At 37.3% G+C, this 27,754-nt stretch overlaps 3 protein-coding genes and 1 long non-coding RNA gene across 8 annotated transcripts; 2 read left to right on the forward strand and 2 right to left on the reverse strand.

Moving 5' to 3' along the window:
* The first annotated feature begins 212 nt into the window (after window positions 1-212).
* LOC113670213 (uncharacterized) lies at window positions 213-3,310 on the forward strand. Its single transcript, XR_003446150.2, has 2 exons — window positions 213-425; window positions 2,312-3,310. It is a non-coding gene; the product is annotated as an uncharacterized LOC113670213 (long non-coding RNA).
* LOC113670212 (MOB-like protein phocein) lies at window positions 2,803-6,973 on the reverse strand. The gene is made up of 7 exons (XM_027186310.2): window positions 6,897-6,973; window positions 6,471-6,533; window positions 5,564-5,707; window positions 5,122-5,208; window positions 4,714-4,793; window positions 4,044-4,155; window positions 2,803-3,496 (listed from the first exon to the last, which is right to left on the reverse strand). Exons 1-7 carry the CDS (start codon window positions 6,957-6,959, stop codon window positions 3,326-3,328), a joined length of 720 nt encoding a protein of 239 aa, XP_027042111.1. The 5' UTR covers window positions 6,960-6,973; the 3' UTR covers window positions 2,803-3,325.
* LOC113670225 (succinyl-CoA:glutarate CoA-transferase) lies at window positions 6,971-12,613 on the forward strand. Of its 5 annotated transcripts, none has more exons than XM_027186330.2 (13): window positions 6,971-7,171; window positions 7,801-7,858; window positions 7,967-8,040; window positions 8,687-8,772; window positions 9,064-9,114; window positions 9,655-9,867; window positions 10,266-10,409; window positions 10,494-10,589; window positions 10,843-10,914; window positions 11,112-11,209; window positions 11,728-11,830; window positions 11,930-11,993; window positions 12,219-12,613. In XM_027186330.2, the coding sequence occupies exons 2-13, from the start codon at window positions 7,815-7,817 to the stop codon at window positions 12,383-12,385; spliced, it is 1,212 nt and encodes a 403-aa protein (XP_027042131.2). In that variant the 5' UTR covers window positions 6,971-7,171; window positions 7,801-7,814; the 3' UTR covers window positions 12,386-12,613. The 5 variants fall into 5 exon arrangements, with proteins under 5 accessions (XP_027042131.2, XP_027042130.2, XP_089037993.1 ...); XM_027186329.2 differs by having other exon boundaries at window positions 7,005-7,171; window positions 7,752-7,858; XM_089181867.1 differs by having other exon boundaries at window positions 7,015-7,171; window positions 7,752-7,858; window positions 7,978-8,040.
* LOC113670226 (ubiquitin carboxyl-terminal hydrolase 40) lies at window positions 11,995-27,671 on the reverse strand. Its single transcript, XM_027186332.2, has 40 exons — window positions 27,297-27,671; window positions 26,744-26,808; window positions 26,421-26,534; window positions 26,121-26,246; window positions 25,838-25,876; window positions 25,533-25,679; window positions 25,140-25,226; window positions 24,764-24,876; window positions 24,164-24,236; window positions 23,892-24,029; window positions 23,710-23,778; window positions 23,209-23,387; window positions 22,962-23,122; window positions 22,793-22,859; window positions 22,387-22,480; window positions 22,151-22,228; window positions 21,887-21,977; window positions 21,209-21,282; window positions 20,695-20,832; window positions 20,296-20,362; window positions 19,930-19,967; window positions 19,715-19,788; window positions 19,539-19,629; window positions 19,385-19,465; window positions 18,986-19,043; window positions 18,711-18,764; window positions 18,012-18,190; window positions 17,888-17,924; window positions 17,305-17,369; window positions 16,880-16,954; window positions 16,670-16,766; window positions 16,552-16,604; window positions 15,837-15,929; window positions 15,203-15,303; window positions 14,938-15,003; window positions 14,707-14,776; window positions 14,179-14,331; window positions 13,863-13,946; window positions 13,471-13,571; window positions 11,995-13,146 (listed from the first exon to the last, which is right to left on the reverse strand). Exons 1-40 carry the CDS (start codon window positions 27,499-27,501, stop codon window positions 13,080-13,082), a joined length of 3,762 nt encoding a protein of 1,253 aa, XP_027042133.2. The 5' UTR covers window positions 27,502-27,671; the 3' UTR covers window positions 11,995-13,079.
* Between the last annotated feature and the right edge of the window lie 83 nt (window positions 27,672-27,754).

Consider the following 27,754-nt stretch of genomic DNA (forward strand, 5'->3'; position numbering starts at 1 on the left):
TCATATGAGAGAGCCTCAATGCTGCAAAAATAAATAAATAAATAAATAAATAAATAAATAAATAATGATAACAGTAATAATAATAAAAATTGACCTGACCAAAAACTTCACGGAGTAATATTAGCCCTTGCCAAAACACGACAAATTTATCGTGAACATTTGAAAATGTGTTATCCATATGGAGCAGTGTTGTCTGGGCAACCTGCAGCTTCCAGGAGTATGCTTTGTTTTCATCGTACAAGTGAAGGAAACAGTTGTCCACTTTAAGTCAAAATCACTCTGTTTATCGCATCTTAAAAGGACCAATGGCAAGTTATTTCACTCGTTTTGTCTTTCATTGAAACCTTTTCAAGCGCTGAATTTTGCCAAGCCTTTGATTTGCTGAGTGTTTGGAGGGTTTTCACTGAGTGTACACATCGTCTCAGGTAAGAAATCTGTGTTATTTCATTAAATCTATTATGGCAATAAATGTAGGGACTCGAGCTACAGCCTAAATGATGCCGTGACTTTCGAAAATAGTGATATTCCTCACAAGTCCAACAAGATGAATAGTTCGACTTTTTGGTGGCAAAGGTCTTAAAAGCCACTTGAGACAACAGAGATATTTTCACGCATTTCGAAAGTAAGGAAAGCGACAAAACACAAATTGATGAGCATAGAAAATCAAGACTGGGCATCATGTTTTATCGAGATTTGAGGCCAGTATTTTCAAAATAAGGTAAACATGATGTAGTTGTCGGGCGTTTTATGTCATTTACTTTTCTTCTCGATGCAAAGAAAGCCGAGGAATAAACGGCGTACACAGGAGGTAAGAGGCAGTGATTATTCGAGGTCTCACAAGCCTTTTCAGCTGGGCAAATAAATATTAAAATTCTGCAAATGGTGTTGGATTTCCTTTTTAGTTCAAACTTCCACTGATAATTTCAATTTTCACTAATTTGTACTAGTGAATTTTACATGTAGTTGTTTTATGATTAAAGGGGTAAGTTTCTAAAGAAACTGATGCTGCGTCGGTGGGAGAGTATAGCAGGTAATTTAGTGTTAACAACTGGGTTGAAAACGTAAATTAGCCACCGTAGAGGGTAAAAAAGCTAACGTTTCGAGCGTTAGCCCTTCGTCAGAGCGATTAGAGGAATTGTGGGTTGAGTGTGGATTTAAATGCAGAAAGTGGGGCTACGCCATTGGTGGGAATATGGTGACGAGAAAACAGGAGTAAATTAGTTGAATGAAAAGCGCTCGTTGATTCCGTGGGGATTAAGGGTGCCGATTTGGAAAATAAATTTTTGTTCTAGTGTTTTACGGCTTTCCGAACTGCCTAGATGTAAGGAAAGGCCGCAAACTGCCATATGCTGTTTAGAATGATTAGGAAGATTAAAGTGTCTAGCGACTGGTATGGATGCGTCCTTGTCATTTCTTTCCACATCGCGAAGGTGTTCTCGGAATCGGTCACCCAGTCGTCTTCCTGTTTCGCCGATGTATAACTTATTGCAATAAGAGCAAGTTATGCAGTAAATAACATTGGCGGAGGTACACGTAAAGTGATCAATGATCTTAATGGATCTTTTAGGTCCCGATATTTTCTCTACGTTGTGAATGAAAGGACAAGTTTTGCATCGTGAGCGAGCGCATTTAAAAGTTCCAGATTGGTCATTGGTTTGAAATGAACTCCTGACTAAAAAGTTTCCTATGTTTTTGTCACGTTTGAATGAAATAAGTGGGGGTTGCGAAAAGATAGTGCCAGTCTCTGAATCGTTTTGAAGTAATTTAAAATTTTTAAGAATGATAGATTTAACTGCGTGGTTGTGAGGGTGAAATGTAAGAGTAAATGGAATGCGGTCAGTGTTTTCCTTCTCGGCCGTTTGTTAGGTAATTTTCTTGCTTGCCGTTTGTTACCACCGTGCCCAACAAATCGATCGACAGGCAGCACTACAAACGGCCGAGAAGGAAATCACTGACCGCATTCCATTTACTCTTACATTCCCGCTCACGATGCAAAACTTGTCCTTTTTGTTTTGAGTGCATTGAACCGATAACCAAAGCAATAACAACAAAGGAAAGTACCACAAGAAGACAATGAAAAAGTCAAGTCAAGCAAATTACCTAAAGCGCGGGAAAACGTACGCAACCAAGTTGCGATTAGTCGGGTTTGGATTTAATTTAGTTTTTCTGATTGGTTGAGAGGGCGACAAGGTTTTTCAACCAATCACTGGGCAACGCAAAGCAAACCCAATGGAATACCGGATTACTATGAGCATTCAATTGAAAATTGTTCCTAGACATAGTGATTAACACACTGAATTTTTCCACTCAGGTATTTACAAAGAGAAACAGCAATAGGGAGGAGCCGCAAGTTTCACAGCCAGACGCCATGTGTATTTACGCCATAATCATGCAAAGGATGAAAAGGAAGAATTTAATGAAGAATAAAGAAAAGAAGCAATCCAGCCTTGATTATCAAGATGATGTTTCCATTAAAGATGCTTATTCACCGACAAAGGAAAGTCTTCCTGAGAAAGACAAAGATGTAAATATATGAAACTTTCCTGGATGACGTACTGCTATGCTGAGTCAAAGCCTCATTTTGAAATCTCACCTTCTAATAATTTAAGGATAAGGTAACAGCTAGATGGAAAACAGAAAAGACAAGGTGGAACTTCTTTAGTTAATTTTTTTGGACTGAGAAACCAAATTCACTACTCCAATGTCATAAAGGTTTACTAAAGAATACAATATGTCTAGAAGAGCATTAATTTGTAGGAAAATAAATATTCTGATGCTGTAAGCTATCAGTAAGAAATTATGTAAGAAGTTTCATTGTTTTATTGTTTTAGATTTACTAGTCTAAATGTACTATCAAGTAAAAATTGCTGTTTACAAAGCAAAAACCTTAACAGTTTGTTTTAAAAACACAGTCAGACCTATTTCAAGGGAAAAAGTTAGTAACAACCAAAGACATATTGATAGAACTTAAATCACAATCCTATAAGGGCTGTCAAATAAGAACTCTCTCTGACACACATCAAATGTACAAATAAAAGAAAAAATAGAGAATTATTTGAGTGGTACAGCTGTTGCTGATGGTTAGTTTCATCAACCACAAATGATAGATCTTTTTCAATCCTCCTTCATTGGCCAAAGATTTTGCATGCTAAAATCTTCACCCAACTCAATATCCTTTAAACATTTGCTTGCATTAAGTTTTTCTTTCCTTGCGGCCAGGAGCATTTATAAGTTAGCAAAGCTGTTTAAAATGAAAAGCAGTTCATAATGCCACTTTCACTGAAATATATCCATTCCATTGAATTTTAAACTCTTGTTTCATCACTCACGCTTCGCTGTCCATTGCAGTTTCATCTGTGGAATCATCTGGAAGTGGGTGTGGGGGTGGGGGTGGGGGTGACTGTGTCTCATCCATAGGTACAATAAGGTTCTCTTTTGCCATCAAATCATACTTTAGAACATAAGTTGTAAACCTTTTGCATAAGAGAGTCTCATTCTGCAGATAAAAAACAAAGAAACTTAGAAAACTTGCATGTATTGAATGATCCTCAATCAGTAGACTGGTCCAGGCATAGTTACCCAAATGTAGGAAAATACAATTGTAAATGGCATGATTGCAGTGAAAATGTGGGATGTTTGGGTTGGGAACCACATTTCCGCTTTACCACTACTCAAACACCATTGATTATTGCATGTCATTTTACTGACTGAAAACCTGGACCAGGGTGACTATCTTTTTTGAATAACATTTGGACATAAAGACACTGACAAACCTGGAGAGATCACTGATTACAAAAAGGTTGATCTCCCTTCATAGAAACACTTGTTTTCTTTTCTTTCTGAAGGATCTTTGCAATATTTTAAAGATAAATGTTTTACTGAATATGGCTGAGAAAAATTACTATAAGAAACAGATCTGGGAATTTCATAAAATATGTATATAATTCCCCTTCAATTTGGTGCATTTATTTTGTTGTGAACTTGAGTGCTGCAAAAATTAGAACTGTAAAGTATACTTAGGAATACTAACAGACTCAAATTACCTCAAACTCATCATAAATACTCCTATGGTGAAAGTAAGCATGTGAAAATATTCGGTAGACACGACGACAAACTGATCCCAGTTTAGCCACAGAAGATTCCTTGATGCTCACTCTGGAAAGAGAAAATGGGATGGGATGCTGCTTCATTGTGGGCAACAGGAGGTAATGTCTGCTTCAGGATGGACTGCTATCCCCTTCCCCACTTAAGCATCTCATCAAATTTCACTGACGTGTCACCAGTACTCATATTTACTCCTAGATAGAAGTAGGTACTATCAAAGTAAAGTATCTTGCTCAAGAACACAGCACAAAGACCAGCCCTGAACTTGAACCTGAACCCACACCTCTGAACTAAGGGTCCCATCTTGAATCCATTAGGCCACAGTACCTCCCAATCAACAGCACAACAAATCAGTAAATAGAGCTCTTTGTACATTTGTGATGGGAGAATAAAAAAGCAAAAATAACAGCGAAACATGCCATGAGCAAAAAATGAAGAGTAGCTTCCTGACTAGCTTGCTTACAGTTGTCAGCTTGGTAGATGCTGCATGTAAGAGAAACAGAGCTCCAAAAATGAGACTTCATCTGTGCAAAAACAGATTGAAGAGTTCTCTCTTGTTCCACTGGTGTACAAGCATGATAATTAAAAGGGAGAAAAAAATGACAATACCTGCTTGGAAAGTACTTGTTGCTGTTCAGCAAAGATGCTGCACCATCCAGAGTATGCCGTGTGTAATCAATAGCTGGACACTGTTGAGGAGAACGCAGTTTTAAATCAACAAATAAAATCAATCAAGCAATCATTAAGTGAGTCAGTGAGTGAGTCAATCAATCAATGTATCAGTCATTCAATCTGTCGGTGAGTCAATCAGTCAATCAATCAATCTGTCAGTCAATCTTCCAATCAATCAATCAATCAGTTAGTCTGTCAATCCATGAATCAATGAATGATTACATTATCAGGATCTTTTGTAACAATGTGGATGTTCTGATCCGACTATTCCAGTTTCCTCAGGAAATCAAGAGAACCAATCACAAAAAGTAGCAACAACCTCAATAGCTTTTGAGAATGTCTCACCTCTCTGGGGGTTTTGTGTGCAGCACATAAGAATATCCACTGCTCTGTGGCAGTCATTTGTGTGCAGGTTGAAGGAGTACAGTCAGACTAAAGTAAACAACAGTCAGTGAAAAAGGTCAGCAAACATTTTGCTTTGCAGATTTGCTTGAAAACATCTTTTTTTTTTTTTTAGCAGTTTTACTATTTGGGTGATAATTGTCTCCTGGTCCATTTGAACAGTTCATTATGGCTATGTCAAGTAAACCATTGACAAACAAATGATCTCAACTTGTCTGGTCTTTATTAACATTTTGTATTAAAATGGTATAGGGAATTTCAATTTATTTTTACAAATTTAGAAAGCTTTTTAGCATTGATACTTTCTCTTTGACTCTCATAATTCATAGGCCTGATATTGTACTCATGATTTGAGGAGAATTTAATTCTCCAGTGCTGAAGTTACCTGAAGTCTGACAGCCAATCCATTGAGTTCCATACAAAACTGCCTCAGATGTTCATATTTCCACACTCCTTCATCTTGTCCCTCAGGGGACTCTAGAATTGCTTCTATATTTGTGTAATCTGCTCGGATCTGTTGCTGAATATACTAAGCACAGTAATAAAAGGATAGTTAAATATAATCCTCTCAACAACTTAACCCTTGACCCTAAGAGTGACCAGCATCTAATTTCTCTTTACAGTATCATCGCTGAATCACCTATTAAGGTCACAAGAATAAAGGAAATTAACAAGACAACTCAAGAAGCTCTTCATGGTTAAACAAATTCTCCTTGTCAACTGATTAGGAAGGGTATAGAAAACACTATGGAGAACATGCACACTAATGTTAGGGTGTAAAGGGTAAAAAAAATGCCTGTTTCTCTTATAGTCCCTTATAGCAGGATAAGGAAGGGACGGCTTTTTTCCCATAGTGTATTAAGATTCTTTTTCTTGGTGTACCAGAGTATTTCTTTCAGTTCTGTTTTACAGGAGTTATTCCTATAGGCATCTTTTCTTTGTATGGGTATTTTGAATTTCCCCCACTCCCACTATGATGAATACAATACTGGTTTTAGGGGGGAAGAGGTGAAAAAATTACTAATGACTTAGTAGTTTTCATTGTGGTCCACACAGGAAAGAAACACAGGTCACTTAAATACAAGAGGCCAGCTTATGGGTATCAATGTGGAGGACTAAAATGTCATCAGATAACAAGTTTGGCTCCCTAATTAATTGGCCACACTGCCTCCACAATTCATCGATGGTTTGCCTCTTTTCTGATAAAATATGTTATAAAATGTTATATATTACAAAAGTTATGGCCCAAAGAATAGGGATATCCAGCTTCTCATCTTTCCATGTTTCAGTACCTGCTGGACTGCTAACGTACTATCCATCTCTTCAAATGGTTCATCAGGCCAGCCATACATGTCCTGGGATTAAAACGCAGATGCTAGGTCAGATATATACTGAACATGTAGCCCACTGAAGCTCTACGCAGCTCCTTGGCAAAAACCATTGACAAAATGAAAAGGTAAGCGACGCAACCACGCTATGCAAATTAGGAACGAAAGTAGTTTGCTCAACTTAGCCTATAAATCTTACTAAAATAAATGATCATTCACCGAAGTACTGAAAAAGAGAAGTTTTTTTTCAAAAGAACTCGTGTCACTACATGTCTCGTGTATCTAATATTGTGTATACTCGCAATTCAAAACCCTTCGGTGAAAAAAAGAAACAAAGCAAATAGAGTCATCTGAGTTATTTTAAACAGTAAAAATAATACGAAAACTTACAGCAGCCTTGGTTCCCGGCCTATTTCTTCTTATGATTGTTGTTATTACATCTACTGTCGCCATTTTGTTTTCAGAATGCAATACGAGGCTGTAAGTCAGCGGATATTCAAATAAAAATATATGAAATGTTTTCGATGCACTACAGTACAATTACACGACAAACTTTGTTATTATCGCTCAGCTGATGGAGTCTTTACTATGACTACTTTTAAATTATATCATTTCCTCATGTCGATCAGCTGATTGACGTGTCTGCAGAAGAGTAGTACAAGCTGGTAAGCTATATTTACTGACTTCATAGATATCTTAATCATGTCATAAAAGAGGGTGCTATATTCTTGAGAGACAAGTCGTAGATTAGCAATGATTTTTAATAGATTTTATTCAAAGTTTTGCATGCCTGTTGCAAAAATATGGCATAAACAGAGGAGAAAATGACACCGGTTAAGTTAAATTTGTGGCTAGTCAATTTATGGCCATCATAGCCTATATATCTATCTTTCAATTGTTCACTTATCCTCACTGTTACCAATCATCAATCATTGTAATCATCATCTTTATCATTATTATTATTATTGTTATCATAATGGTTTCTCTGTGCATTTACCATATATAGTAATTACATGCACACGCATAGGCAAAAATAAAAACATGCTTGAGTTACTGCAATTTTGTCTGGATGTGTTTCTGGATCCCTTGTCAGCACATGACGAAAATCGTAATTGTTGTTATTATATTGACAATGAACTCAGTCAATACACGCAATGACAATACACGCACTGACAATATTGTCATTGTTATCTAATAAGCCAGTATCAACCATTATTTATTAAAAACCTGGAAATTTTTCCGTAGAGTCTGGTGCAGTAATCCCTAGGCCTCCTCTTATGTCCTTTTAACACAGAAAGAAGATCAATAATGAGGGGTCCACTATCAGGAGTAAGAGTTTTAGATATGACAAGGTATTTCATTCACTTATAGACTCTAAGATATGGTTCTTTTATCTTGATTGGCATATAAATATGGACATTGAGAAAATTTGAAGAAAGTGATTGTTTATTTTTGGTAAGGATTCTTGCAGGTCCTTTTATGACAATGCTTCTGGGAGATTTAGGAGCAGAAATAATAAAAATTGAAAAACCAGGTAATATCATTTATCAAATTTATAACTCTGAATATTGCATTTCTAGTATTCTGATTGGTGATTGGTTCACTCAACTCCAGGTATCAGCTTATATTTAGAGTCTCCTTCTGTAGAAATGCAATGAACCAACTGTTGCATTTAAACGTTCCAGGATTTATGAAATTTATAAAACAATTATTTGGTTCTTGCCATAACATAGAGAATGAAGCAAGGAAACTCCAAAATCTTGCAAGGATGCTGCATATAATTCTCACAGAGTACACACTGAGGAAAAATATGATCAATTGTTGTCTGCCCCTTCCCCCCCCCCACTCTTCCCCCTCTGGAAATTTCTGTTTTTTTAAAAAATTTTTTTTGAGAGGAGGGGGGTAACACTCCAAAGAGCCATTCCCTTGTTTATTTGGAATAGTTTAATAAATCTAAACATAGCGTCTTCAATTGTTTTTGTTATTTTTATGTCAACTTTTGAATTAATTGATATAAGGTTTATTGAGAAAGTTCAAAGCAATACTGTGATGGTAGAACAATATTGCATTTCTACAAGAATGCATGTGTTTGAATGTGTATGGTTGTCAAGCCCACATTGCAGTCATACTTTAGCTGGATGTACTTATTTTTTTTTAACACCGCTGTGTTTCTATTTTAGAGTCTGGAGATGACACAAGATCATGGGCTCCTCCATTTTGTGAGAATGAAAGCACATATTTCCTCTCTATAAACAGAAACAAGAAGGTATTTGCCAGCTATCTCACTTCTTATTTCTATAAAAAAGACAATAAATCAGGAATGGGGCTATTTCTGAACTTGAAATAATTTTTTTTCTATTCACATTACTTCATTAGGTCAAAGACTTATCTTATCTTGTTCATTAATGACTGCCACTAAGGGATGTATTCAAGCAACCCACATCACTCAACCCAAGATATGATAGTGCAGGTCTATTGGGCATTAAAAAAGAAAACTTAATGATTCTTGCACTTGCCTTCCTAAATTGCAACACTTTTTTCTTATTTAAACTTCCAGAGCATTGCTGTAAACATCAAGGATCCCAAAGGTACAGAAATTGTCAGAAAGGTACACAAAGAGAGACTTAACTACATACAGTCACTCAGTAAATTGACTGGTTATTAATGCAGATTCAGGCTTAGTAACATTTAATCTGATTGTGTACATTTAAAGTTCCTTCTCATCTTGTTGACAGATGCCGTGAACATTTTGAGGGTGATTATTTTTCTTTGCTTAGCCTTTTGTGGGCAATCAGTTTCTAAGGATGAAAGAAAAAGTGGAGTGAGTGAGAAAATGAAGGAGAGAGACTAAGGAGACTGGCAAACTTTTGTTACTCCTACCCAGACCCTTGCTGCTTACACCTTACTTACTTTTTTAATAATCTCTGTTGACAAAGAGTCAGGCTCAGGGGCTTACAGGGTCTTCCAGTCTTCCAGTGGTTCCAGAAATCACCCTTTGTGTTATTTCAAACTTTTTTGTCTCTCACCTAAGTGTACATAAATCTTATGCATGTGAGGAGGATTTTCAGCATTAATTGACTATCCAGCATTTTATACTCTCTGCTATCTGTTTGAAAAAATATAACATTAAATCTTATTTACTTGACAGCTTGCTTCAAAGTGCGATGTTCTGGTAGAAAATTACTTACCTGGAAAACTGGACAAAGTGGGTTTAGGATATGATCAGCTGAAGACATCAGCACCTTCCTTGATATATTGTTCAATAACAGGATTTGGTCGTGGGGGACCTTATGATCAGAGGCCAGGATATGACGTCATGGTGTCAGGTATTGGGGGACTGATGCACATAACGGGCCCTGAGGTACCTTGAACACCCTAAAGCTGGTCATGTGAAACTCAAGGCAGAGACATGCTGTGAAACAAGTCACTGTGCCAGTCTTAAGTCAAATTTTAGCACAGAGTCATCTCATGTGAAGTAGGAAGATTCAGTGATAATCATTATCATTAATTATCAGAACACAACAATAAAATTTCCTTTTCCACAAAAATTGACCATGGCTGGAACATGTCACTGTGTCTTGTATGGAGTGTTTTTTTAGGAGATACATGTCACTGTGACTTTTTCCTGAGTGTGTTGCAGCCTTCATGCTTCAGACTAAATGCATTATAACTATTTTCTTTCTTTATTTGCAAAAATTGGCAAATAAACATCATTGGCAAACATAGCTTAAAATTTCCCTACTGTTACTCTCCTTTTAGGACAGTGATCCTTGTAAGGTTGGCATCGCAGTAACAGACATAACTACAGGACTGTATGCACATGGAGCCATAATGGCTGCACTTCTACAGAAACAAACAACTGGACTGGGACAGAAAATAGATTGCTCCTTGCTGGCATCACAGGTACACAGTGACAAGTGATAAAATTGTGTTTTGTAAATCTATGTGACTGACAGTATCTTTATCATATTTCTGCCCATGATGTAGATAGCCATGCTTAGCCATGTTGGGACAAGTTACCTCAATGCTGGGTTTGAGACTGGACGCTATGGGACTGCCCACCACAGTATTGTCCCATACCAGGTAAGAAAATAAATATGCATCACTTGCAGAGAGTTATTTTTCATGCCATTATAGAAGGTAGCAAAGGCTCATGATATATGCATTATATTAGCTTTTAAGATGAGACCAGCTGCAATAACTTTGATCAGTATCAAGAGTGAGAAAAGAGGCACTTGTAGGGTTGGGTGAGGAGTATCGGCCTCTTCTCTCATGTCCTGACTTTATTAGCTTTTCTCCTCATTAATTAATACTGACCTTCCCTTATTCTCTTGAGGCTTTCAAAACTTGTGATGGACACTTCCTTGTAGGGGCTGGAAATGATGGATTGTTTAGGAAACTTTGCAAAGTAAGCTGAATGTTTTGTTTGTTTATTTAAATGTTTTGCTTTCACCTTTTTTAATGACTAATGATATTTATCTCTTAAAAAAGAAACACTCATGGCAAATTCTTTTTTAAAAAATGTAGATGCTTCCTAACAGAAAAATCTGTGTTAATCTGTATTGGTATTTCAAAAAATTCCTGATTCCATTTTTGGTGATTTAGTTATTAGGTTTAGACAACTTGGCTGATGACCCATTATATGCTACAAATGCAGCCCGAGTCGAAAATCGTCACAAGTTGCTTCCCTTGCTAAAAGAATGGTAAGTTTGTTGTGATAGCCAGACCTAAGGGGGAGGGTGTGGAAGAGGAAATTCTTGTGTTTGGAGCCCAAGATCTTACTGACCTCTGTTAACTAAATAGTTGTCGTTGATCAATGTCGGTATCTGTTGGCACCTACCCCTCCCCTAACCAAATAACAGTCGACTGATATCAAGTTAGGGTTGATAGTGGGTTAGAGGAGGGTGGGTGTGCAGTTGCTCAGATACTGACATTGTTCTGTTGTTGTCATACAACTGGCAAGTGCTCTTCCATTAAGTATCATTGAATAACACCGTAAAGAAATGGAAACTCTGAGTCTCGATACATGTTAACTGCCCTTAATTTAATGCATGAAAACGCAAGTGAACAATTCACGATTGGTTTTACATCTGATTGGTTGAAAAGGTCTTGCATTTTCTAGACCAATCCTGTTGTCATTCAATGACAGGAAGTAACTGTATTATCTCCTTCTCTCAATTGGAATTTAGGATATTATTCATCGTTACTTGTTTGTGTTAAGTTTTCAGCAACGAGGAACAAAGGAATGGGCCAAGGCGTTTGAGGGATCTGGCATTCCTTGCGGACCAATTAATAATATAAAAGCAGTGTTTGAAGATCCACAGGTACAGTGAAGAAATGGTATGCAAGGTTCTTAATAACTGTAAAAAGCGTGTAATACTTAGTTGGAGGAAGTGACCATGTCAAACGTATATTTTTTTCAGGTGAAATACAAAAAAATGGTGCAAGAGTTAGAACATCCCACGGCAGGAAAGATTCGGATACCAGGTTACTAAGCTTTTTCAGTATTTTATTTTTATAGTCAGAGGTTATTTGGGTGACTACACAGTGCTCCAAAAACTATTGCCTAACCACTCAAGTAACAAGCTCTTTAGAGTGTCATGGAGTGACAACGGCTCAATAGATTTGGCTGATATTCTTGACGAATAATTATTATAATTTTCTTATAATTTTTTACGAGTGTGTGTTTTTTTAATTTTATTTTGCTTTCAGGACCCGCTGTGGAGTACAACGGACAAACCTGTCAGGGGCTCCCTAGGGCACCTCCTTTGTTAGGACAACATACACATGAAATTTTAACAAATCTTCTTGAATACAGTAACAAGGAGATTTCTACTCTTGAGCATGATGGAATCATAGAATGTCACCTTCAAAAATAATTCTAATAAACTAATTTGGCAATTTAAATTCTGACAATCAGTACTGTAGTACACAATAAATTTTGATCACAGTAAAGCCTAAGTACTGTTACAAGTCCGCATATTCAGCTCCAAAATTGATGTGCTATTAATTTAATTTCAATAGAATGATTTCTTTTTACCCTTGTGTTTTAAACAGAGGTAATTTTGCCACAAATTTGCTAGCAATTAAATTATGTATTACAAAAATCTTTCCTTTGTTTTAGAGCCTAAATTTTTGGCAAAATTTTAGGACGTCCGGTTGAATCCTGAAAGCGTTGTTCCATTTGTCAAAGTTCAAAGTGTGATTTTCAACGTCTGGCCAAACTAATGTTAAACTCACACTCCCCACCTCCACCCTCATAGAGCACATTTGGATTGACTGTCGTAAAACAAACCAAAAATAATCACAACAGCCGATCAGAGCGAAGGAATATATCACAACAAGCCAATAAGAATTCAATATAAAAACAAACTGCTCATAGTGCGGAAAACGGAGGTCTCTAAGTCACGATTGGTTTCAGTCTTGAGTCTGATTAGTTGAGAAAGTCGTGCAAGTTTTCTGGACCAACTATGAAGCGAAGTAAAACAAATAAAAGCAACTTCGGATTACTTCGAAGCTCAATGAAAAATGAACCGGTCGAAATTTATCGGTTTGTCAGGATCGGTCAATATGCTATCTAAAGTCATCCACATGAATGCAGAGCGGAACTTCAGGTCGTCTTGCCCGTTTTTCTTTTCTCCTAAAAGACACCAAAAAAACTGAATATGTCAGAATGGCGAAATATCAGAGTAGAGCGCTGTTTGACTGTGTCGTTAAATCAAAACCAAAGTAATCTCATCAGCTAATCGGAAGAAAGGAAAATACCTCTTAGAGTCGGGAAAAGGCGGGAAAACGCGGGCGACCGACTCGTGATTGGTCAGTTTTGCATTTGATTGGTTGGGAGAATGGCTCGGATGTTTTGGACCAATCACAGAGCGAAGTAAAGCATAACCAATGCAATCTCGGATTATTTTCGACACAATTGAAAATTGCATTAAACGTCAAGAAATAAAATTCTGTCTACCTCATCTTTTTCTCCTCCTCTTCCCTTTTAAGTTTTTCTTTTCCTTCATCATCTGCTGGTGTACTGAAATCATCATTGTCTTCCGAATCGGATTGGCAATTCTTTGAGATTTCGAAAAACAAAAACAGTCGAATAAGAAAGTTGAATAAAGTATATAATACCTAACTGGTAACAGTCGAATATTGGCGTTTTTCGTAAACGTTCATGGATTAAGAAGTAATCGTGCTTTTTGAGGAGGAACTTGTGGTATAGATTTTTCATCATAATACTAACCCTACAAGACACTACAAGTCGCTATAACGCTGGCAAAACTTACAAAGACCAAGGGAGTATGACAGCGGACCCTCAGAACGAGCTTGAACTTTTCAGTGTGACTAAAACAATAACATTACCTTGACACCAATAACATCTCCATCTTGAAGATAAACAGGAGACTGTCGCAAATTGATTTTCTTTTTCCGACCCTTTTTCTTGTTCTGTTGAAAAAGAATGAAATAAGTATTGTAAATTTAAAACTTGACACGGATTTCCTGAGAAAACAACGATTGCATGGTAGAACACTTTTGTGCAGGAGTGGCGCTGACTGGGTTTTTTCATATTCTTTGTATTTGACACTGTGATAGCTATATGTCTCTTGGTGCAGTTGTGACAGAGAGGACGCTGTAATATCTGTAATACAGGAAACTTAAACTTGAAAAGTGAATTTACCTGAGTTCCATCGGTGTCTTTGATGACCAACCATTCATATTTGGCTCTGAGATATTTGGCCACATTAAGTTTTTCAAGAGGAATATCACAAATTTTGCCCACAAAGTAATGTAAGGCCTCGGGCGTAGCACCTCCTGGCGGCTCAAATATTACCTTACAAGACAGAAAATAGTATTTATCCAACATCAAATATCAAAACCAGAGCCAATGCTTCTGTCGCCTCTGACATCAAACTGCAATTCAATGAAGATTGGCTCCGAAACTCAGGTGCGAGATTTTTGAACCAATGGCAACGTCTATTTACTATGACCAATCACTACAGGCGTTAAGTCCACCATCAACAAGTGAGAACTGGAGGAAAGAACATCGTGCATGCAAAACACAACGAGCGCGGGAAAATATATGTGATAATTCTGGTGGTGCGAGTTTTCAAACCCAACCGTACGAAAGAAAATAAAAAAAAATAAGGAAAAAAAGGGTTACGATAGCCTAGTTAGAAGTATCAATGCACCATGGCAGCTAAATTACCTCTTGTTGATCATAGTAACACCTCTCTCGTGGCATCCTTTTCTTTAGTCTCAACAGCACTGCAGAAGAACTTACATAAAAATTTCACAGAATGAATATCGCTTAGACCAGCAATCCATTAACATTAACTGTTAGACAAAAATGGAAACATCGGTGGTACTTTACAAGATTGTTTTGCAAATCGCACCTTTGAATCTGGAAAGGACATGAAGCGGTATATTTCTTACTAACCTTAAATCTTCCTCGTGTTGAAGAACACACACAGAAAGCTGAGTAGATGAGGTCAGTTTTAGCTGCCTGAAATAGCAATATACCAGTTTGCTCTGAAGAATCGCGACTATTTGACTATTATCACGAGGAGCCGATGAGGAATCAAAGTAAATCTTATTGGGTCAAAGAATCGCACGAGTTTTCTACACAAATCAAATCTCGTTGTGAATTATTTTCGAAACACGATTGAAACCTGCTCTTATAATAAACAAAGAGATTGTCTAACCTCAATGTTAGATTTGTTCCTCTAAGAACTCGTGTTGCTTGATTGTCCACGACTTCCTGAAGTCTGACAAATAAAGGTGTCGGGATCACGTGATCTGATAGCTGCAAAGGAAGACGATGAACAACTCCAAAAGTGTTTTTGTTACTTATTTCACAGTTATGAGGAGACGCCTTAATTGCCATTTTCGCAGATACAGAAAAGCTTTTTTTGATTATTAGTTCCCTGGAATCATCATGTTCTGACTTAACTGTGTCTGATACTTTGGACCAACGTCAGCATCTCAGAAACTGCGCACTTACCCCTCCCCTAGCCCGACAATAGTCAACTGATAACAAGTTAAGGTTAGTGTTGGATTAGGGGAGGGGTAGTTGAGCAGTTGCTCCGATACTGACTTTTACTTTAATTGACTTTTAATTTTATTCGCAAATTCAAGGCAAATTGGTCAGCGGAGACTAACTTGGCTGTTATTCGTGTACGTATTATGGCCTATTAATGGTAAACATTCGACTTTCAAGAGGTTTGGCAATCAAAGAGCAGTTTTTTTTAAAAAGAAAGAAGGATAACAAAGTATGAATACAGACGCTATTGGTAAGACTGAAACTGTTGCATAGCTGAGAAAGACTTTAGTACCAACCTGCGGCATGTGACTTATTTGCAGCTTTAGATCATACAGTGAAGATTCCTTGGATATCTCCACATCACCCAAAGGTTCCAATGAATCGCTACCCTGATAAAAATCAAACTATGATTTATTACGTTACAACGGTTCTTGGCCGTCGTCCTTAGGAATTGAGGGATTCTAGATTATATATGGGACAACGAATGAATTGTCTCGTCAACTACCCACTCACTCATTTATCCGTCGGTTTATCTTTCAGTTTGTCAGTTGGTCTGTCCGTTAGTCTGCCTATTTATCTGTTTGTTGGCCAGTTTGTCTTCCTCTCTCCGTCTGTTGACTGGCCGGTCTGTCTGTCTGTTGGCTGATCGGTTAGTTGCTATCTGTTTGTTAGCTGATCATTGTGTCAGTCTGTCTGTCTTTTTGTTAGACAGTCTGTCTGTTCCAGTGTCTGATGGCCGCTCAGTCTGTATGTCTGTTGTCTAATTGGTCTGTGGGTTTGTCTGACTGTCTGTCTACTGGTGGGTCGGTTTGTCTGTCTATTGGTGAGTGGGCCTGTGAGTCCGTCTGTCAGCTGACGAATCAGTTGGTCTCTCTCCCTGCCTGCGTCTTAACCGGTCTGCCTTAAGTTACACTGTGTCCAACATTTGTGCATTGACATGGGACAATTGTCCCCTTTAAAGAAATTCATACACAAACAAATAAACAACAAATTTGCAATAAATATTCCTACCTTTGCGTTGTCATCATTCCCTGAAGTCTCCACCGTGGATGAACCAAGGAGACCTTAGAGTGAAAAAGTAGTGTGTTAATTTTCAAGGAAAAAATCAATTTTACGGTCACCATCTTACCTTGTACACCAGATGTAATCCAGTTTAGAACTCCTCCAAAATGTTGGTTTTTCGCCTTCCCACTGTTTTTTTGCCATAAATTAAGACGAATGAACCCCTGTCAGGAACAGATAGTAAGGAAAAGTTATTTATGACACAAAAAGAACTGCCTCTTACACGAAATGACAGCAAAATGCGTTTGAAGTACATATGGTTTATTTTAATCTTAACCTTTGGAGGAAGCCTTCCCTCTTCAACGATAAGAGTGTCGCCATTTTTAATGTTTTTATTCTCCAGCGTTTCTTCCTGTAAAGAAAGTTAGAATTTGGAATAACGCATCTCAACTATCGGCTCGGAATTCATTTATAAAACTTTTACACCTTAACATCAGTGTGTAAACTCTTCACACTTTTCTCTATACATTTCCTAAGGTGCTGACAAGGAGAATTTTTTAAAAAATCAAGAACTACTACTTAGAGGTCATTCTCTTAAATCTCGTGTCCTTTATGTGTGATTCAGGGGCGGATGCAAAGGACGCATGCACAATTGAATTAAATTATACGAATTTACGGGTTCTTTTATACGATGAATTGAGTCTGAGTTAAGTTCAATGTGAGTTTTTTGTAAACAGAGCTTCGATAAGGAGGACTTCTCACCTCGTTGTCTAACAGGTCAGTTGGTTCACCGATCCAGTTAGTTTTTCTTAAATGCCAGCTCATCCCTACCAAAGCAGTAAACAGAAGCAAAGAAACAAAGAAATATTTTGGCAAAATGTTGATTAGAGCAAGGGTTAGGTAATCACCAGTAGACTCAAATTCCAAAAAGGAACTTAATAGGTCAACAGAAACTCGGTGCTTTCTGAAACCCAGAACATGGAGTTTTAACAATAACGTAATTCAGCAGCTTTCTACCGGGTGTCGAAAAACCGAAACCAAAGTTATCACAGCCACCAATCAAAACACAATTGAATATCACTACCAGCCAATGAGGATTCAGAGTGAAAACAAACAAACTGCTTGAAGCGCGGGAAAACGGGAGTCACAACCAGTCGCGATTGTTTTTACTTTTGCATTTGATTGGTTGAGAGGGCAGCGCGAGTTTTCTGAATCAATCACAGAGCAAAGTAAACTAAAGCCAAAGTAATCCCGGATTACTTTAAACCCTCAACTGAAATTGCTCCAAGCTAGCCGGTGGTTTGCGTGATACAGAAGTCGGGAAAAACAAAACGAATACACTAACCTTGCAGGTTGGAGTCTTCCATTAACAGTTGTAGACACTGGAGGAAATTAGAAACAAGCAGATTCTTCATGTTTTTTTTTTAATAAGTTAGATATTTTAACACTAACACATGGATGAGAATTACCTCACGAATGGTGCACGATTTAAGCACAGTTTGTTCCTCTTCTTTCCTGCTGGTATGTATGGGGGAACATACGTAGTAACGGATCATAATTTCTCCTTGGAGGAGAGGGGGCTTATGCTCCAATACAAGCCGCTGACCTTCATTGAGCCACGACTCCTCCAAAGTTTCATGTTCATACACTGATAGTTGATGAAGAAAGGCATAGATAAACAGAGAAAACTCCTAAATGTCTTAAACCTGTTTCACTCAATACTTTTGCTCCCTTCATAATAAGAAGTCAATTCTGAAGCAACTCAGCCGTACATGGCTGTATGAATGGAACGATTTCTTGATTTACGGTCAATATATATCGTCTCTTTAACAGTTACAGCACCCGTAACTGTTTCACTCGTTCATTTTATAGCACATACATAGAAGCCCTCGTAAAGAGTAGAAAGCGTGAACTTCACGATTTCCCCAGCTTCCTAAAAGTAGACAGAGTCAAGGGTGATTTGTGGCCTAAATCCCCATTATATGGCACACTATTGAACTTTTTAGTGTTCAGAATGGCATAAAACAAGATATGTCTCGAAAAATTTAACTATCTTTACTAAAAGAAACTCCACATTATAATCTGAGTTTTGTCGGATTTTAAAATCACACACAAACTCTGTGTATGGTACGCGGGCCCCTATCTTCTCACAATGATCAATGACTTACCTGGGGCACTAAGACCTTGACAATCGCTATCGGACCGTAAACGACAAGCGGTTTCTAAGATAAACAAGAAACAAAACGATAATTGGTCAGTAGGCAGTGGATAGACCAACGTAGAAATTCAGTGCGCAAAATTTAAGAAAAAAAAATAAGATGGCTTATTCAACCGCTTTCAAAGACCATCGTGACAAAGTACTTCTGAATTATCTGTTCACCCAGTTTGAAGAACAAGAGAATCAATTTCAAACAAACTTGTGCATATCCACACTATGTACAACCTGAGATACCATTGCAGTCTGCAAGTTCAAGAACTTTGGCTTTGAGATCACCAACAGTCTGTTTCGGAAAAAAAATTAATAAAACAAGAGAAAGTAATTAAACCAAATTGGGAGACGCGGTGGCCTGGGCCCAGTTGTCTAAAGGGCGCACAACGTTATCCAACAAATAAATTGCTATCCAGTGGATACGTGATTGAAAAACGTTCTACGCCATCCACCGGATAGAGATTCATCCATTGGATAACGTTGTCCAACCTTCAAACCTGTTTAGCAGGCTGAACCCCAGTTTGAGAGGTCTGGGGGGAGGGGAGGGGAGGGGGGAGGAGGAAAGTGACTAGACAGTATTTCATAAAGCATTACATGACAACGATCGAGAAAACTAATAATATAGTTCTTTACCTGCTCTTTATGAATCTCGACGGACAAAACTGGCCAACCTGTACTTCTGTCATTGTCGATCTGTTCTTTAGACTCCTGCATCTGAGAAGAAAATTAGACGATAAAACACCAATGGTAATTCTCGTTTTCAAACAACGAGCGTTGAACAGCTCACCAAACATCTATTCTCCACCACAAAGGACATCAGACTAGAAGCTTTCTCCTTCTCTTCAGTGGCTAACTTAGGCGGACCCTGTTCACTGGATCTACGAAAAATAGCAATAATTGTTAAAAGAAATTGAAGGATCCTACATTCAAGAAAAATATAGAATAAATACAAAGAATCCTTACTTCAATCCTTCCTTTTCTTCAGCCACCAATTGATCGCCGTCTTGTAGACCTATCTCGTGCAGTGTGTTACCATCCTAAAGCCAAAAAAACAGAGAACTGTAGCGGACACTTAAAATAATAAACTAAGGAATGATCTTACAAAACCAAACCACGACTTGGTCCTCAAACTACCTTTGGCGACTATAGCTAAGGAAACGGGGCATTCAAAAACTTACCTGATCAGAATCTATAGGCATTATTTGCTTGGTTTTACCTGTAAGTAGGTACATGAGAACAAAGAAAAATTATCTGTGTAAAGTTTGCCAGCCAAATATATGACAGACATGTAAAGTTTTACGATTTCAACGGAAGAACAAAAAGGATCATAAAAGAAACTGCAGTCATCTTAATGGAATATTGTGTCAAACCTTCAGTTTAAGCCTGGTCTAGGGGTTCAGTTTGTAAAAATAAAGGAGTGAAAATACGAGAGAGGTTTGGGTCGGGTTTTGACCCAACCCAAACCTCCGCTGCTAGTGCGCCGTTTACGCTCCACTTTACCCTCTAAACACCTGAAACAGGCTACGTCAGTTTCAGATACATACCTTTTGACTTCACCCAGCTTAGACGCAAATCTTGAAAATTTATTCTGACAAAATTGCTCATCATAATCTGACATAAAAGATAAATTAATTGGTAAAAAAATAATCAACACAGTCTCTTAGATTTATCAACATTTGGGAGAAAAAAATCACAGACTATTATCAGAAGTGGCGAAGCGTTTCAAAACCTCATGTGTGACACGTGTCCTGCATACCACTACTGTTAGCAATAATTTCTACACTGAAGCGTAAGGGCGGAGGGGAGAGGGAGGTGGGGGTGAGTCCCAACTTTTTGTGTCTATCCCCCTTCCTGCTTCGCCGCCTACGATCATGAATATAGACTTAGTGTGAGAATAATGGAAACCATCAATTTATCTTCAGATTCTATAATTCGTCACACACCTTCATCTCTCCCACTGTAGTATCCTTTCTAAAATGCTTCTGAATTTCCATTGTATCTTGCAGTTGACATGTGGAATATGTTATGTTTAGCAGCACTGGTGCCGAGTCTTCTCCAGGATACACTGAGTATCCATCAATCTTCAAGTAAAAAGAAAATGAGCAACATTCAGATCAAGAAGGTTTTGGCTGTGATGACAAAATGATGAATGCAACATGGTACATCAAGGCTTTAAAATGTCCACTACAAGGTGAAAAAGGTTGCAATGCTATGCAATTTGGGATGATCCTTGATAGGCACAACAAATGCCCTCCATAGCTATTTCCTGAGAGGCTAGACAAGAATTCCATCCACTCATCAAATGATCTACCACAATCAACAACACTACAACTTTGAGAAATTCTGCTTGGCAATAAGAGCACTAACTCATTGTATGTGTCATTCCTGAGACAAATAGATTTTGAAAATAGATTTAGAAAACAGAAAAAGATATATGTTTTACAATGAAACCTCTACCTCTTTCCCATTCCATAGGAATACATCTGTACCTCCACTCACTCCACTTTGTATAAGAGACTTTTCTGGATACTCTGTAGTGAGGTGATTTGATAAGTCAGCTTACAAACCAGAGGAGCTATCCTGCTTGACATGAAGCATCTAGGACCTTTTGTGCACCCCCCTAGACAGGATGCCAGTCCATCTCAAGCTACCCCTCTCCCCCTTGACATTTTTTCAGCTCTTCTTGACAGTTTGCTTGTAGCTATTCAAACAACACAAAGTTGTTCTTTGAGGAGAATCACTGGATGAATGAAGGTCTCAGAGATCTGGGGTTCCCTACTTGTAAAAGCCTCCAGAAAAACAAAGTTACAAGTTGTTCAAAGACAACAGTTAATTGCCTCTGCCCCCATTCTCCTCTAAATCAGAGCCCAGTGTCTGGGTGGAAAGATGTATACCCTTTAATTATGGGTGATGTGTCTTTACGAACATCACACAGTGACACTCCTGGAGCTCTCCACTGAATCCTTTTCATTTGCAGTCTCCACACAATAACAAAACCCTACAGATATTTTATCTCTTCTTGCAAAAAACATAAGACTGTTGAACATAAGAATTTTTTGGAGCCCAGAAACTTCATTCATAATCATATCAGATTTGTTTCACCACAAAAAAAGTTGCCTTGAAACATGAGCTTACCCGTCAGTTCTTCAAAAAGATGGAGGCCTGATGGTAATTGTCGAGCAATGTGAAGAGTATTACATTCTGCATCATTTCCAGGCATGTCAAGCTTCAAAATCAAATAATCAAACAAACAAAACTTAACCCTTAACAAATTAATCAAAATTGAAAATAATGGAAAGTTTGGCACACAATTTCGCACTTAGACTTATCCACGAAAAGTGTGAAACAATAAGGTAGTTTAAAAAAAAAACAGTTTTGGTATGTTATATTGTCATTTACCTTAAGAACAGTTTTTAAAAGATCATTTACAGACTTTCTTCTGTCCAATGATATAATCAGTGGTTTGACAGATACTCCCTAAAAGTGTACAAAAAGCAGATGATTCATCATAACCAACCTGCAAAACACATTTTCAAATTTCAAGGCCAAAACAGCCATACAATTTCCCCAAGTCTTTGTTTGCACCTTAAGATTTTCCCTAATGATCTCATTTCACCAGTTTAGTCTCATTTTACCTGTTTGATCTGCAGAACACTGTCTGTTATTGTATAGTTGTTTCCAAAATGCACACTAACAGAAATTTCATTTAGATGACAGTCATAGTCTTTCCTAAAGAGAAGACAAAAATTCTGATCTTAGGCAGTCTCTCCTAGAATAGATTCACCTTATTGTTCTCAACTGGGTACAAGTTTGTTAGTTCTGTATTATCTTAAGTAAGTAAAACCCATATTTATTGACATGCACAGGACTTTAACCTGTGTTAAGCAGAACTGGGTACAGAACTCCCTAAATTAAATGTTAATTTCTAAAGAGAGATCCACTAAATCTGTTTCCACTGAATGTATGTTGACTTCGTGTATGTTTAAACTTGATGTCAGCATGTTATAGGTTTCATGATATGTCTTATTCTCAGAGATTCACCTTTGCCTCACCAAATCTTCATTTAGTTTATCAACCTCAGCTCTAATTGGAGCAGGGACCAAGAGAGCTGTAAATAGAAAAATAAGATAAATAATCATCCATCACAAATCCACAACAACAACAACAACAACAAAAAGACAGCTGCAACAAATAGCTTTGTTTGTCTTACCTGGATCTTCCACACATGCAGAAAGGTTTTTTCTCCTATAAAACAGCATGTAAGCACTTTCCTTTCCAGCAAACTGACTTTGGAGGTCTTTTTCATGTATACAGGATATCCTTGAATCATTTATATCAAACCAGCAATGTCCAAGCTCAGGCAAACTTTCACTAACAACAAGCATAAAACATGTATGGAAAATTAACCCAGGCACCTTTTCAAATGAGCTTTTAAACAATTTTTAATGTCAACCTACCCTTCCAATACAGGTTGGGAGTTTCTTTTCTGAACATCATCTACAAGTTTTCCTGGTTCCCCTTGTTCTTGGACCACTGCTAGTGATGTTTTGTTGGAATTTTCATGGATACCATTTTGTAGTGAAACATAACCTGATGCATCACTGAACCTGAACACATCAGAGTTTTTCTTGAAAAACTGGGTGGAAAATTGTTTTCATGATACTGGTTAGCTCTCAAGGAGAATTTAATTGCAAGGTTACAAGGACGTTACATAATAAAATGGTACAGTTTTTCCTTGGCTTGGAGATAAAGAAATCAAACCTTTGTATTTCCCCTTTGCTCAGTAACTAACTTTTCTCAGTCAATCTTGTCTCTTTTTTATGAGCTGGTTTTACAGGAATTTATAAGCGCATGCTAATAGTTCACTAATCATAACACATGTAGTCACTGTGTAAATATAAAATTCTAAACTCGTAGGTTATCCCTTAAAATACAACAGCACAGGGTAACAACAATACCTTTGTTAGAGGTCCATATTGACTTTTAAATCCCTTATTCCAAGAAATCCCTGTTTCCTTTGACATATACTATCCATAAAATTTACAAAGTAGAATGTGTTTGAGAAAAACAGCAAATTTATTTAAAGAAATGCTCAATACAGCTTGTCCACTTGAAAACAAACATGAATTTAAGTTTTTACCTGACATAACTGATTGACAGATGCAGCACCACCAAGCTTCTTCAGTAGACTGGTAATTAGGTCCACAGGGTTCCCACAGTTGATGACATCTTTCTCACCACCATCATCTTCTTTAACGACTTTCACTTGCTTCTTCACCTTGAAAAACATAATTTTAATTTACTGTTCAAACTATCATACACTATGACTTGCCCTGGCTCAAACAATAGAGTGATTACACTTATTTCACTGAATTTTTTCAAATTATACTATTATGATTCACAGTTACTTACAGGTGGATGCCAGGTTCGTACTCCTTCAACATCACGAATGTACACATGGTAGTGTCCTCCATAACAACTTCCTCTAGAGAAAATAAGTAAGGGAAGTGTCTAAATTTGAATAACATAATGGCATCTATTTCACATTTAATTAAGACCAAAAAAACTATAATTAAGAATCTTATTTTAATTATTCCCCTAGCACACCTCACTCACAAGACACCACCAACAAATGAGACAGTGAATCTGTTTGGGCATCTTTAACAAGGAAATGAGGAGCCCCTGAGGGTTCGAGGAAAGCCCCCTTTAGTTTTACTCTTGGGAACAGGAAACTTCCTACTAAAAAAATGCTTTAACAGGCATTAAAACCCTTTCACTCCCTCGATTGGTTTGCTTTGGTTTTCTCCCTTCTGATTCACATTCCTTAAACTTCCTTGTGGATAGGTTAAAGGAATTTGGTGTCTCATCAAGGAAACACCATCTAGGTAATAGGTTTGTCTATTCTCCTTGCCTGGTTTCTGAATAATGTATTGAAATTGTGGAGAGAAATTTCATATCAACCACTTCTGAGATTAATTTTATTGCATAAAAGAGTAAACTGCAGCAACCTACCCATGAATAACAACAGAAAACAACTGATATTCTTGATCTGCTTCAACAGCATCACTAGATTCACAAAAATCTTTCATGTTTAGTGTGACTGGAAAGGAGTATCTCTTACAGTCCTGAAAGACAACAATGGTGTAGTAAATCCCACAAAAAAATAATTGAAACTAAAATATACTTTTCATCATCTGGTAACAGAGGATAATTTGGGGAGCAAGAGAAGGAGAGGGAATGGGAAAAAATGATATGAATGTTTAAGCTTAGAATGACTCTAAGAAGTAAAAAAAAAGCTAGAAAATTGAAATTGAAACTTGGAATATAAGTCAATGCATGTTTATCAGTCTGCACCTTCAAAGGAATACAAATGTTATCTTAAACTTACCTTAACTCGTTCGCCTTTTCGAAAATCATAATCAAACCTCAGCAATGAAAATGTCAGGATGGGAGGCAGGGTTCTTATATTACTGCCCTGGTCAAAGAGAAAAAAAAGTTAGCATCACAGAGAAAAACATTACCTTGACAGAATAATTATTCATGGAGACACCATAAATGCCTTAAAGTGGCACTGTTAGTTGTAGGTACTTGGGATTAATAAAAGCATTTATAGTGAAAGTGTATGGCAGCTGTAAATTAATAACACTCAATACTATCAACAGGCATGTTGAGATATATTCTGGAACTCTGATGATGATGATGGTAATAATGATAATGATGAAGATGATACCGATAGTGATAATAAAGTTGCAGCAGGGTATGTCTGTTTCTAAAAACAAACCTTTGTAGCATTGACAAGCTTGTTACATGATCCACACTTATACTGATTTCTTCCCTCCAAAATCTCCATAGCAGCATAACTCATAGAAAGACTCTCTTGCAAGTCCTTGCACCCAGAGAGAACCAATGGAAGGTCAAGGTAATCCTCCTAAAAATACAAATAATATAGTTGAAATTGTATACATTAGCAGAATTGGGGTACAGCTTTTCAGTCCTGGTAAAACATTCCTCAAGATCATGGCAAGCGTGTCTTTCATATTCTTTTTAACAGATAATATAGAACTACATAAACTTTAATGTCATTACCTCTCTTTCACTGACTTGCCAACATTCCTGACAAGTTACCTGCCAATCAATGTAATTCAAATTCAGTAAGAATGACAAAGTGGATATTATCTTATCCAACAAAGAAAAATGCCAACAAGGAGCAACTCAGGTCAAGAATGCAGTGTAAGAGATAAAATTTTGAAAAAAAATTAAATTATTAAATTTAGCTGTTCCTAAAAGCCAGTTCAGTCTGGAATGATGTGCAAGTATGATCTTGAAATAGAGAGGAGTTGTAAGAGGAGTTAGATCTCAGATTATGTACCTTTGTTACAGAGGTTCCATGATACAGATTCTTAATCAAAGCCTCTCCAGGGGTACCAAGAAGAGATGATTCTAAGGCGCCAAACAAGATTCTGCTTAATTCTTGAACATCATGCTGTTGAAATCCCTGAAAAAGCAAAGAAATTGTAATGATAATTGGAATAGTTTAAGAATTTGAACTAGGCCTATGCCTGTAACTTTAGTACTTAATCACTCTGTAACATTACTTTGGGTATATGAAGCACCAGAACTCGGAGTAATTTTCTCAAACAGAATATAGTCAGTTCCAATAATGTATCACCTCATTTCCAGTCCAACCAAAACTATCTGTCAATTGAGAAGTGTTAACACTGTCTTGATCAAGCAGAAGGAGCTTGGCAAACAATTTCTGAAGCTGATGTGGTATCACTCTGACCTGAGAAGGAGATATAAATGTTTTTCATTTCATTCATTAATACATTATATTATGATAGCAATCTGATTGACTGTTTACAGTATGGTTCATATATACTGAGAATAACTCAAGAAAAGGCATATGCTACAAATAAATTTCAATGTGAGTGCCTTGCTTCAACTAGTTTTATGTCAATATATGGTTATGACATGCTGAATGTGTCACTCTACCTTGGGATAAGTCCCACCTCTTGGATCATAACTCAAATCTTCTGATGTAAGGCGGAAAAGCCCATCTGAGAAGGAGATAATAAAATACATTTCATACAAAAGTGCTGCCAAAAAAATCATTTTTCGATACAAGTTAAACATTTCTAGTGACATTCTATTTCTTTTCCTTCAACCCCTCCAACAGAGGACAGAAATGGAATCCCTCAACTGTCAGTCATCACCATTTAAATAAAGAAATTGAAATATTTTTGGGAAAAATCCAAAATGTTCCCACTTCTTTCGAGACTATCCTTGGTGAAGGGTGTGCGGATATAAACCTCAGTGGAAAAGTATGACCCTTTAAGCTTGAGATATATTTTCTGCACTGACGGAAGTCTACAACTCTTCCATCCTAACGTTTGAGGGCAGCCTGTGGAATGACCACTGGAAAATTTATTCACCTACGTTATCAATTCTTTTATCAAAAAAGGAAGTATCGAATACTTTCGTGACAAGCTTTTTTCTCCTTCGATCCCAAGCTGTCTGCTGTTCTGAGGCCAAATATCAAATTTACCTCTAAATTCTGGAATGAAAAATAACGTTTGCAGTAGAGAATTCAAATAACACGTGGCTCCTTGGTTCTGCAGACCACAGATTCCAGTTACCCCTCTTGGCTGAGGAGGCCAGTTCAGCTTGTTCTGTTTGGAAACTCTGCCAGTAGTACCTGATTTACTGTTTTTCGATCCTTCTTCATCGGTTTCAAAAAGAGATCCAAACATATCTCAGCCAGCTTGTCACCATCAGCTGGTTAGATGTACGTCTCATTTACAGACAAAGTTGATTCAAGTGCAGATTGCACCATCGCAAGAAGACTTTACAGAGTTTCGTGGAATCAGCTGAAATAATGCCTTTCAGGCCGCCATCTTGATTTTCTGTTTATGAGCCCGCAATCTACATAGTCAAAACAACGAATTAAGGGGGTAGGGGTAAGTCTAAGAAGGCGAGTGTTATCACAAATGTTTTGCCTATAAG

This window comes from Pocillopora damicornis, chromosome 9 (genome assembly GCF_964200805.1).
Source record: "Pocillopora damicornis chromosome 9, jaPocDami1.2, whole genome shotgun sequence".
Taxonomy (NCBI): domain Eukaryota; kingdom Metazoa; phylum Cnidaria; class Anthozoa; order Scleractinia; family Pocilloporidae; genus Pocillopora; species Pocillopora damicornis.